Here is a 12,430-nt window from a genome sequence, read left to right as displayed (position 1 = left end):
TTCATGGCATCTTTTAAGATAAGACACTTACTTCTTCACTCCTTGTGACCCCACACAAACTACAAACCAAGTGGATAAAGGAAAAGAAGCTCTTTAATCGTTTGAAATCAGAGGGGCTATAACAGAACACTAATCCTGTAGAACAAAGGATCAGAAACACTGGCCAAGGCAAATATATCTTCATAATCCAACCCTTAATTGGGCTGCTCTCCTATATTTCAATTGAATGTCTGTTTTTAAGCATCCCTTCAGCAATGACTGTCTCTCTATGACTGCTTCCAGAAGTCTATCTGTGAAACAAATTACAGTACTATAATTTTTCTCATGGCTATCAAGAGAGTACAGCACCACTGAGCCATCAAGAAAGGGCAAAGGAAAAACACTGCTACATGGTGAAGCGGCAGCATGTTGTGTTGCTCTGCTTCAATCGGTGGTGTGACAAGGTGTTCCGAAAAAATTAAAAAGAGAGAGTACAGCAGTTTCTTCTTTTATTACACTGTCAAGAGTCTACATATCTGCTTGGTGCATTCAAAAGCAATCACTCAATTTTTCAAATAAAAAAAAAATAGATACCTATGCCAAAGTTAATGAGTGTAAACAGCCTGCAGAGCTGACGTTATGAAGGAAGTTACAGATTTTTTGGGGGGTGAAAGATTTATTGTAGAAGATATATAATTTTCATGTATCTTTGAAAGGGCCAGTGATACAGCTCTGAGCCTGACCTTGGGTTTCCATAGTCTCTAAGGGGAAGAAAGTCTACCGAAGAACAGGATGTTAGTCGAGGGATTGTGTCGAATGAAAAAAATGAATGGATGGTCGGCCACAAAATTTTCCACTGGCAAAAGCTCACAACCGACCACTAAAATTCCCGGCTGTGGCAGCCGCTGCCTCTGTGCCCTCCTCATTAACTTCCACAAAAGACTTGTGGATAATTTTTGATATAAAAAGATCTCTGGCTCTTGCCATGCCAGACAAATCAGCCTTGGGGTTAAAGAGATCCTCTATACCCAGACTGGTCAGGTGAGAGTTGAGGTTGTACTCTCTTCCAGCTTAAACCTGGGCAGGTGGACGTTGACTTCAAAGGACCTCAGATTCTCAGGTTTGGTCCACTCATGCAGTTTTTCCAGAGTCAATTGTTCTTCGATCTGAAATGAGAATGGGCAAAAGAAGAGGTGAGAACTATTTCACATAAGCAAGGCAATACACATTATTTACATGAATGGATTCATGTTATGAGTTCCTAATCAGTTTCCTTCATGTTTTGTGCCAAAATAGATTCTATTTGGAGGATTTCATGTCTTTTCAATTGGTGAGAATAGAACGGAGCTGTGGCCCAAGCCATCAAGGGCCCAAGTAACAGGGACTTTGGACATCAGAAGCTTCAACTACCCATCCATCCACCCACCCAACCATCCATACACCCAGGCTTTCCTAAACTCCTACCACACTGGATTACTGTGATAGGCCATGATGGCTGTTATTACTTTAACTGGTTGATTGATGCAAGGTAAAACTCAAAAGTTTTCTTCTATTTCTTCTATTCTGAACCCTACTGATCACTGTGGTTATTTGTGAACTCACTGTGCTGAAGTAATCTCTAATAGATTTAGCTTGTGGGTAAAAAAAGAAAAGAGACAAGTTCCTCATCTAAAATTGGGAGAGGGTTAATAATAGTACCTACCTTATAGCATTGTTGTGAGCATTAAATGAATTAATGTATGCAAAGCACTTGGCACACAGTACTAGTAAGTGCCACAAGAATGTCAGCTATTATCATTACCATATTACTACTACTATTGGACTAGAATGCACCCATCATTCCACTTGTTCTACTGATGCTGATTATCTCTTTTATGAGACTGGAGAACTTCTCTTTACAATCACAGAAGAGACAAATATGAAAATACAATTAAAAGAAGGAACATACTGATTTTAATACATACCTCATACATGTCAATAATTAATATTGGACCTCTTCATGATAACAAGTTTGGTTAGGGAGAGGGTAGAGAAATACCACACAGCAGGCTAGAGACACTAAAGAAAACCATAATCTTCACAGTTTTGCCTCGTCCTAGCCTGACAAGAAATGTCTTTGCCTTTAACTGAAATAAAATAGAAACATCATACAAAGTTCATATGAGAAAATAGGCTTAGCTTTCAAGCTAGTGTGTCATTTGGGTCTTTTCTACCACGTAGCTGTGAGAAATTTAATTCACAGTCTATATGAATTGTGATCAGAAGGAGCAGTGTAATAATGGGACCTCATTGTACAAGATGAAGCTACCTAGTATAAATGTCTTGGGTTTTTTAATTTTAATAAATTTGTTTCTATAAAACAATTCTAATTTTACTGCACTTTCCTCTAAAGTTCATTTAAGATAATTCCTGTGAGCTGCCACTGACATGTTACATTTAATATAGATTCTTAGGTGTCCCCACCAAAACTGTTCACTGACAGTCCCTGAAAAGTTAATCTTAGGGCTTCAGAGTAGCCAACATTGATGACCTACTACCACACAACATACACACAGTCTGAACCAATCTGTTAGAAGGAAACATGAAGCATGAGTGTGGGAACCGTTACCTTCTTCAGACCTGTGGCCTCGTCCTCGATGTCATCTGGCAGCAGGATGACCATGCTGAGGTCCCTGCCTTGGTAAGGCAGCTCCAGCACCCGGCACTTAAGGTCCTCGATGTAGCCAAATGGAAATGTGTTCGTCTGATACATCATTTTCACTGTTTTTGTGTCTTTCTGAACAGTTGAAAAAACCAAGTCACTCACATTATTATCTGCATTCTTTCAGGCAGTGATTCTCAACCTTCTGGCCCTTTAAATACAGTCCTCATGTTGTGACGCAACCATTAAACTATTTTCATTGCTACTTCATAACTGTAATGTATCTACTGTTAGGAACCGTAATGTAAATAACTGATATGCAGGATTGTCTTAGACAACCCCTGTGAAAGGGTCATTCGACCGCCAAAGGGGTCGTGACCCACAGGTTGAGAACAGCTGTCTTAGAGCAAAGAGCAATTTTATAATGACATCACCTCACCTTATTCAATCTGAACGGTGTATCAGTTGTGGACTTTTTACTGAATGTCTCCTGCCAGTTTCCTTTGAAATAGATGGCATTAACTAGCACAAGTTTGGTCATATTATCAACCATGCCTGCAGCCAACAATTCTGGAATTTTCCCTAGAGAAATAAAGTATTTTTTTTTAAATCAGATTTTAGCACCCCATTCTTGAACTGCATTGAAATGCACTTCAAATTCATACTTTATATTTAATTCCCATTAATATGTTAAGTTAGGGAAGCCCTACCAGTATGTTTTGACTGTAAATAAACCAACTAAAAGGTTTAAAAGCTTAACACAGGACAATTTTTTCTGCATTGTATGAGAAACAATGAGCCTTCTTTTGGAATGGCTTTCCTTTGACAGGCACAAAAAATATTTTTTCATGAAAACCATCTATACTAATAAAAGGGTAATAAGCTAATTAGACCAAACATCTTCCGGGTGACCTTGCGGATGTTCTTCGAGACAAAACCACGGTGAGGGAGCCAAGGCAGAGGCAGTTAGTGGTAATCAGACCGGCAGGGCAGAGCAGTTAGTTGGATCCAACCGGCAGGGGAGAGCAATTAGGGGAATCAGGCCAGCAGGCAGGTGAGCAGTTAGGAGCCAGTAGTCCCGGATTGGGAGAAGGATGTCCAACTGCTGCAGGGATCTGGCCTAAACTGGCAGTTGGACATCCCCAGAGGGATCCTAGATGGAAGAGTTTGTAGGCCGGGCTGAGAGACCCTACACCCTGTGCACGAATTTTGTATCTTGGCCCTCTAGTTTTCAATAAGTCACTCCTTCAAAGCCTCCAAGTGAAAGCTGCTCTCACAGAAAACATTTTAACAGATAACAAAAGGCTAGGACAGTTAGTCCTCTGAAACGCCAGTATCCCTGTGACCACAGCATACCCATGAAAAATGCCTTGGATGGGAGAAAGGTGTTGGGTAGGTGCCTTGACTCAGACCTAGATGAGGTTAGAGAGAGTGGTGGCGGAGAAACAGCTTAGATGGAGCCACCCTTGACAGCTTAGACAAGACATTTCCCAAAATACTTATGGCCACAGCAGTTTGTGTCACAAGAATGAGAATATTAGAGGCCCAATGCAAGAAATTTGTGCCAGGGGCTCAGCCTCCTCCACCTCGGCTTCGACCTGAAGTTGTCTAGAAAGGCATCCAGTGTAATTACCATATTATGTCTTTATTATTATAGACTAGAGGTCCAGTGCATGACATTTGTGTGCTCGGAGGGGGGGGGTCCCTCAGCCCGGCCTGCACCCTCTCGTAGTCGGGAGCTCTCGGGTTATGTCTGACTGGTGGCTTAGGGACCAACGACTTTCAGTGGGAGCAGGCCTAAATTGTCAGTGGGACATCCCTAGCACTGCTGTGGAGGCGGAAGAGGCTCCTGCTACCACTGCTGCGCTCACCAGCTGTGAGCCCGGCTTCTGGCTGAGTGGCATTCCCCGTTGGAGTGCACTGACCACCAAGTGGAAGCTCCAGGGTTGAGCAGGCTCGTGCCAAAAGTGGCTCTAAAACATTCCCTGAGTGGTCCCAGATTGTGAGAGGGTGTAGGCCTGAAAAAGGGACCCCATGGTGCATGATCGCGGCTGGGAGTGATGAGGGAGGTTGTCCAGCCAGGAAGCGACCGTGGGAGGGTGCCAGGACATGTCTGGCCTATCTTGCTCAGTCACGATTGGCCAGACCCCAGCAGCAAGCTAACCTACTGGTCAGAGTTTCTATCCCCTGGTGGTCAGTGCACATCATAGCGACTGATTGACCAGTTGACTTTCTGCCTCCTAGCGACCAGTTGAGTTGCCTTAGCATATCTATACTAATAAAAGAGAAACATGGAATTAGCGTACGACCGCTACCCTTTTCATTGGCGAATCAGTGAGTATATGCAAATTAACTGTCAGCCAAGATGGCGGCCGGCAGCCAGGCAGCTGGAAGCGAACATGAGGCTTGCTTGCTGCGGACTCCAATGTTCCCCACCTCACTTGCCAGCCTCTCAGCTGCAACTCTAGGCAACTATGTACTATGTTGCAAATAAGAAGCTAAACAAAACCCCAGAAACCAGCCGGACTGAAAGCCAGCTGGACCGAAACTTTGTATCGATGTTTTCAGCAGCAAGGCCTCAGAGCTAAAGCTGGCCCAGAATAAAAAAACAAAAAAAGAAAACAAGGAGCGGTTGGGAGCTTCAGTCATTCGCCAGACGGAAAACAGCCCTCAGTCCCTCACCCAGAGTGGCCAGGCACCCCAGTGGGGACCCCCATCCTGATCCAGGACATCCTTCAGGGCAAACCAGCCAGCCCCTACCCATGTACCAGGCCTCTATCCTATATAGTAAAAGGGTAATATGCCTCCCGGCACCGGGATCAGTGTGACAGGGGGCAGAGCCCAAACCCCCTGATCGCCCTGCGGCTCTGTGTGTGACAGGGGGCCGGGCCACAAACCTCCCTATCCACCCTGCTCTGTTCATGACAGGGGAAGGCGCCCCAACCCCCTGATCAGCCCTGCTCTGTGCCTGATGGGGGGGAGCTCCCCAATCCCCTGATCACCCTGTGGCTCTGTGTTTGACAGGGTGCAGCACACTAATCCCCTGATCGGCCCCGCTCTGTGTGTGACAGGGTAGAGCCATAACCTCTCCATCGGCCCTGCCCCGAGTGTGACAGTGGTGGTGCCCCAACCCCCTGATTGGCCCTGCCCTGTGGGTGATAGAGGGTGGCGCCCCAACCCCCCTCCACGAGCCCTTGCTCTGTGTGTGACAGGGTAGAGCCATAACCACCCCATTGGCCCTGCCCTGAGTGTGACAGGGTGCAGCACCCCAACCTCCTGATCCGCCCTGCTCTGTGTGTGACAGGGGGTGGTGCTCCAACTCCCCTATCGGCCCTACTCTGTGCATGACAGGGAGGAGCTCCCCAACCCCCTGATTGACCCTGCTCTGTGAGTGACAGGGGGGAGCTCCCCAACCCCCTGATGGGCCCTGCTCTGTGTGTGACAGGGGGCAGTGCCCCAATCCCCTGATCAGCCCTGCTCTGTGAGTGACAGGGGGCAGCGCCCCAACCCCCTGATCAGCCCTGCTCTGTGAGTGACAGGGGGCAGCGCCCCAACTCCCCAATCAGCCCTGCTCTGAGCCTGACCAGGGGCTGCACTTAGGGATTGAGACTGCCCTCTGCCACCTGGGAGCAGGGCTAAGCCAGCAGGTTGTTATCTCCTGAGGGGTCCCAGACTGTGAGAGGGCACAGGCTGGGCTGGGGGACCTCCCTCACCCTGTCCCCCGAGTGCACAAAATTTGTGCACCGGGCCTCTAGTCATTAGTATATTGCCCTCTGATTGGTTGAACAGACAACCGACCAGATAACCTGACACTTAGCATATTAAGCTTTTATTATATAGGATTCTTTTCCATAATCTGGGCCAGGATGGATTTTCCTCAAAGCTTTATCCTTTTTATCTTACATTCAATGTTAGTTTTAATTTTAAAATGTGGTTTTGTGAATTTATGGGGAAAATATTTAGCTGCTTCTGTGCAAGCATGTTGAAGTTCCCACTTTGAGGAATTTCCACATTTAAAAGCTGTCGGGCACTGGGCACTGGCAGAGTTTTATTCCAGTAAGAGGGTGAGGGCAGAGGAAAAGGGCAGGGAATCATCTGCAGGCTGGGAAAGTGGAAGGAGGAAAGGAACCGCCAGTGTGTAATGAATGCCTACATTCGGCCCACTCTCTTACCTTCAGTCTGCCCTTTGACCCACTTGTTTATCACCTTTCTTGCATCTTCAGAGGCTCGCTGAAAATCTACACTGGCCAGTTCAGCACCATACATTTCCTGGGTTGAAGCTAAGAACTCCTGTTTAAAATAAAGAAGAAAAAAAAACAGGAGTAACTCCTACTACATACAGAAATGGTTTTCTGAAATCCTTAAAAGCAGTAGAAATTGTCCTAAAAGAATTAAATTTCATTGTGACAAAAAAATTCTAATCGTTATACTTTTGGCATTATGGTAAAAAACACATATCACTAAACTTATCAGCTTAATCATTTTAAGTGTACAGTTCAGTAGTTTTGCTGTACAGAAAAGAAATTTACCAATTCTTTCATGACCTTTGGCTAACATTTTCATAAATAAGTATACACTGATTATTCTTGGAAGTGAATTATGGAATTCACTCTTGCTTTAGTAACACAGCCAGGGGTAATCCTTTCCTGTGAAGACTGTCAAATGAAATCAAAACATTAATAGGGATACTGCCATCTGTTTAAATTCTGTATCTTTTTCTGAATGTTTATAAAAATAAAAACTGACTTCTGTGACTTGATTGTGCTGGAAAATGTCTGCAGTGTCTCGTGAGTTTTAGCATGTAATTGTAAAGTACTCACCGGGAGGAACTCATAGGTTTTCTCTCCATATAACCTATTAGCTAGTTTCAGAATATAGGGAGCTCCACGCTTGTTGATATCAGCATTCAGACTCTGAAAACTTGAATGAATCTCCTTAACTGCATCGAAGTGAAGAGTCTAAAATAGAGAAAACATTCTTTCTATAGCCATTCATTTTGAAACGGATTCCTTGAAATTAGCTTCTATCAAATTAAATTAATGCTTTTATTACTAATTATCAATATTTCCCAGCCCAATACTTTATTAAACTTTCATTTGAGAACAAAAGATTAAAGAATCTAAAATGTATCGGTTTGTGAGACATAATTACATCAGAAGCTCTTTTTATATCACTTTTTTATAATTATAGCCCCATGAATGTAAGTGGTTAATAGGCTTAATATTTATTTATGTCTGATTTTTCTCCAGAGGAAATTATAACCTGTATATTCATATATAAATTCTGCATCAAATATAGTTTTACTGGAAGTTCTGAGAAATAAACAGTAAAATTAAGACTCAATCCCTATGTGGGAGCACAAAGATATTACAGAATTGAAGGGATGTTTAAACTACACTATCAGCATCAGTAACTTAAAAATAACATCTATAAACTTAACATTCAGTAAAAGTTTAATTTTCATGTTACAAATCAAGAACCCTTTATGGTCTTAGGAGTCCTGGGCTGGTTCCTTATTTTAACACACAAAGAACAAACCTACACAATGTACAAAGTGCAGTTACTCACCAAGATAGGGAATGTTTGCATACTTGCTATGATAGATCTGCTTTAATGGAAAAGAAAGGGAACTTTTAAAACTATTTTTTGCTGAAATAATACAGCCCCAGGTAAACCTCAAAATAGAAGCTGACAATACCCTGCAAGAAGCAAGTAACAATTATTCCCAGGGGATAAAATAAAAAGTGGGTTTTGGGAAATATAAAAGTGTTTTCATGTCTGCAGTGGTAAAGACCACTGGTTTTTTATAAAATGCGGAAATAAAATATTTGCAGCTAAAACAGATGGAGAAACTTGAATCCAAGGCTGGACCATCCCCAGTTACTGGCACCTTGGAATCTTTCCCCTACTTCAAGGAGAGCTGGAGTTCCCCTCTCAGAATTCAACAAAGACCACACAGCACAGTGGTGCACCCCACACCCATGAAGGCCAGGTGGAAGGCCAGGCATTACTGTTTCTTCTCCCTGTAACAGGGACCTGCCATACCACCCAGGGCTTGGCCCTGTCCCTGCAGCGGCTATACCTCACTTCTTTCCTCTGCTTCAGGCTCCCCCTACCCACACAGGCACTTGTTCCAGGCACATGACTAGGTCTCCACAATATAACCACATGATCTCCTGTTCCCTCAAAAAGGCAACACCGCCAACTTCTCCAGTGTGGTGCATTCCCTGTGTTATTTTGTGCTGAAATAGCAGGCAGCTATTAATGAGTAGCGAGTTGCATGCAAAACAGAAAGTGAAAAATCTGAAGTGAGAGGAGATGCCTTCAAAGATTTACCCACTGCAAGAGAAGCAGCACACCTCCCCAGCTGTTGTAACTTTCATCACCGCTGTATCCTCAGCCAAACAGAAAACAGTGCCTGGCACAAACCATGTGCTCAGTAAAAGCTCAATCATGAATGAAATCCTGCATATAAATGAACTGCTCTTGGGGCTTTTCTGAAGGCTGGCCTCATCGTGTGTAGTTGTGAACACACAAGTACAGTGTTTAAAACACCCTGTAAGAGCTCAAAGGCACAACTTTTTAGGAGGGACTTGCAGGGAACCCAGACTCCTTTTGTTAGTTTCTGCTGACCTTGGACATCTGTGCCTCGGTAGTGCCTCTGGCCCCCAGAAAGACCATGGCCAGCGCTGAGGAAATGCTCATGGGGGAGATGAAGATGTTCCCAGAGGGGTTGTTGTCCTTCAGGGTGCGGAAGAGGTCCACTGCGAACCGGGTGTTGGCCAAGCTCAGCTGCTCCATGGTGAGGCTACAACACAGAACAGAGGCCTAGCACACCAGCAAATATGGCAACGACATCTCTCCACGTCTTCCTCGCCCTGAAACACCCAGAAACTTGTACTTCCTTTTCTTTTCTCACGAGGACAAGAGCACTGTCTCATGAGCACACAGGTGGGAACTGGACAAGGATCCATCAGCGACCCAGGACCAGGACCCAGGGAGCCAAGAGGGCTCTGACTTGCAGACTCAGCAGCCAGCACTGGGCCTTTCCTACTCAGCTGGGGAGCACACACAGTTCCCACCCTTTACCTGAAATGATAATTTTCTATTAGAAAATCATAGCTACCCACTCTGCATTAAAGCAAATTTCAGCAAAGTGGTAGATTTTCCTCATTTTCAAGATTCAGTTGCTAACGTTTAGAGAGGTGAGGTGTCCCAAGTCTCGAGGCTGCTATAGGATGTGAGAGTTTGAAAACCCAGCACAGGCCTTAGGGTCGCGGTGCAGCCCACCAGGAGCAGGGGACAAGCATCCTCTCTGAAACCCACCCCTCAGGTGCAGGTGACTGGCCTTCCACCTCAGCTCAGAAGCCAGCTTACCAATCCTGATTCCTCTCAGAGCTTGTTTCCACAGAAATGGGCAAGGAAGAAATAGTAGTGGTGCTAGCTGCTTCTCTGTCAGTAATACATTGAATTATTACTGTTGTTACTGGAAAGTAACCTCTAGGATCACATTGGCCTCCCCTCCCTCCCTCCCTCCCTCCCTCCCTCCCTCCAAAGCAATGAAAAACTATGCCCCTTGGGCTGTCTAAAACTGTTACAAACTGCTCTGGGAAGCAGGAAGTTGAGAAAGAAATTATCTCAGGCTTGGCTCTGGCTTCCAGCCACAAGGCTGTGTCCAGTCCATCCCAGGCCAGCCTGCCCTTGCGCCAGGGACTATAGGGATTTGTGGGGGTGTTTCCAGTATCATCTCCCTCTCAGATAAGTGGTGCAGGCAGCAGTCCCAGCTAAAGGGCAGGGGCTGCAGGTACCCAGGCCAGGGTAGGCCAGGGAGGAGCCAGGAGTAGGCAGCTGGCAGATCCCAGCCCTGGGCAGCCCCTCCTTGCTCTGTCCCACTTCCCTAATGGGCCTGGTGCCAGGAACTCACCCTTTGCTTGCTGCCTGGGAGGGGCTCTGGATCTGAAGATGCCTGCAGTGCAAGCACCGCCCTTATATAGTCCCTGAGGTGGGTGCAGCTCTGGGCCTGCAGAAGGAGGAACTGGGTTGGGGGTGGGGGTGGGGCAGGAAGAAGAAGGGGGTGGGAGGAGGAAGAAGGGCGGCGCTGGGGGCGGGATGTTGGGGCGGAGCTGCAGAAGGAGCAGGGTGGGGAGCAGGGCAGGTGCAGCTGGAGTCCAGGCACTGCCAGTACAAGCCTAGATGAGGGTGGACTCCATGCAGTGCCCTATACAGGAGATGAGCACCTTTTTGAGTCTGGGTGAACTCAGAGGTCTGGCAAGGACCTGATGGCCTAGTTCTTGCCTAAGTGTGAATCACTGAGATGACATAATGTATCACCTATTACAGGGTAAACTAGCCCCTCTGAATCTCATCTGTATACTCCAAAATGGTTTTCTTTTCCTGTGTTTTTGTTTTTGTTTTGTGGGGTGGGGAGGGACCTCCAGTATAAGATAAAACAGTCCTGTCAGCTGATGGTCATTGGTGCCAGAGCAATGCCACCAGGAATCCCCAATTTAGGGTGCAGTGAAGAAGGAAACTTTATTCAGTTCAATCAGTTCAATTGTGATACAGCTCAGTTAGTAGCACAAAGCAGCAGGTGGCAAGGTGGTCCTCTCTGGCTAGCCAGCTCTGCTCTGCTCTGGTCTGCTCCACCTGCTCCATTCCCATCTCCCTCTTACTGTTTCTCCAGGAAACAATCTTTTTTTAAAAATTTTTTAGTAATTTATTTTTTTTTTGCTAAAAGTATTACAAAGGGTATTACATATGTGTCCTTCCCCCCCCCTTCCCCCCCCCCCCGGCCCTTGACAATCCCCTGCCCTCCCTTGCCCCCCAGTGTCTTATGTCCATTAGTTATGCTTATATGCATGCATACAAGTCCTTCGGTTGATCTCTTACTCCCCTCCCTCCTGCCTCCCAACCCTCTCTGGCCTTCCCACTGCAGTTTGACAATCAGTTTGAGGCAGCTCTGCCTCTGTATCTATTATTGTTCAAAAGTTTGTAATGGTCTTTATTATCCATGAATGAGTGAGATCATGTGGTATTTTTCCTTCATTGACTGGCTTATTTCACTTAGCATAATGCTCTCCAGTTCCATCCATGCTGTTGCAAATGGTAAGAGTTCCTTCTTTTTTTTACAGCAGCATAGTATTCCATCGTGTAGATGTACCACAGGAAACAATCTTGAGTGGAAAGAGAAAGTGTGCTCCCAGAGCCAGAAGGAAGCTGGCTTAAATAGAGAGAAGTCCCCACCCCTGCTCTCTGATTGGTCCATCCTCATGCAAAGGAAGACTCCTAGTCCTCAAAGTTTGATTACTCTAAAAAGCACTGTCCTGATTGGTCAAATGGAACTGCTATGATTGGTTAGTGAAAATGCTGATAAGGATAGACATGTACAGTTCCAATTAAATGGGGAAAGCCTCAGTCTTAAAAATTGAGATATATTCTAGGGCAGTGGTTCTCAACCTTGGCTGCACATTAGAATCACCTGGGAATCTTTTTATAATCCCGATTTCTGGGCCTCATCCTCCAGAAATCCTGTTTCTTTGTTGCTAATGTTGTGGCCCCACGCCATAACAAAGAAACAGAATTTCTGAGGATGAGGCACAGAAATCCGAATTTTAAAAAGATTCCCAGGTGATTCTAATGTGCAGCCAAGGTTGAGAACCATTGTTCTAAGGACTCCTTTCTAAGGGCTGGCTCAGATGCAGGAACACAGTGCAGGCAGGCAGTTCAGTGCAGTCTTCTCCTTAAAGTGCCCTCCTGGTGAGCCCTCCTTCCCTCCCCTCATCCCAAAGAAATGACTGCAAAGGTCTGTCT

General features: G+C 45.5%; 1 protein-coding gene across 1 annotated transcript; it reads right to left on the bottom strand.

Moving 5' to 3' along the window:
* Positions 1 to 471: 471 nt before the first annotated feature.
* LOC102428869 (leukocyte elastase inhibitor-like) lies at positions 472 to 10,663 on the bottom strand. Its single transcript, XM_014448553.2, is given in 9 exon segments — positions 472 to 866; positions 868 to 1,040; positions 1,043 to 1,145; positions 2,588 to 2,755; positions 3,060 to 3,202; positions 6,793 to 6,910; positions 7,441 to 7,578; positions 9,254 to 9,428; positions 10,545 to 10,663. Coding segments are annotated over 8 exon segments (1,137 nt in total). The 5' UTR covers positions 9,422 to 9,428; positions 10,545 to 10,663; the 3' UTR covers positions 472 to 740.
* Positions 10,664 to 12,430: the final 1,767 nt, after the last annotated feature.

This window comes from Myotis lucifugus, unplaced genomic scaffold, assembly GCF_000147115.1.
Source record: "Myotis lucifugus unplaced genomic scaffold, Myoluc2.0 scaffold_859, whole genome shotgun sequence".
Lineage (NCBI taxonomy): Eukaryota > Metazoa > Chordata > Mammalia > Chiroptera > Vespertilionidae > Myotis > Myotis lucifugus.
The sequence above is the reverse complement of the archived record's forward strand: the minus strand, read 5'-3'. Positions and strand labels throughout refer to the sequence as shown.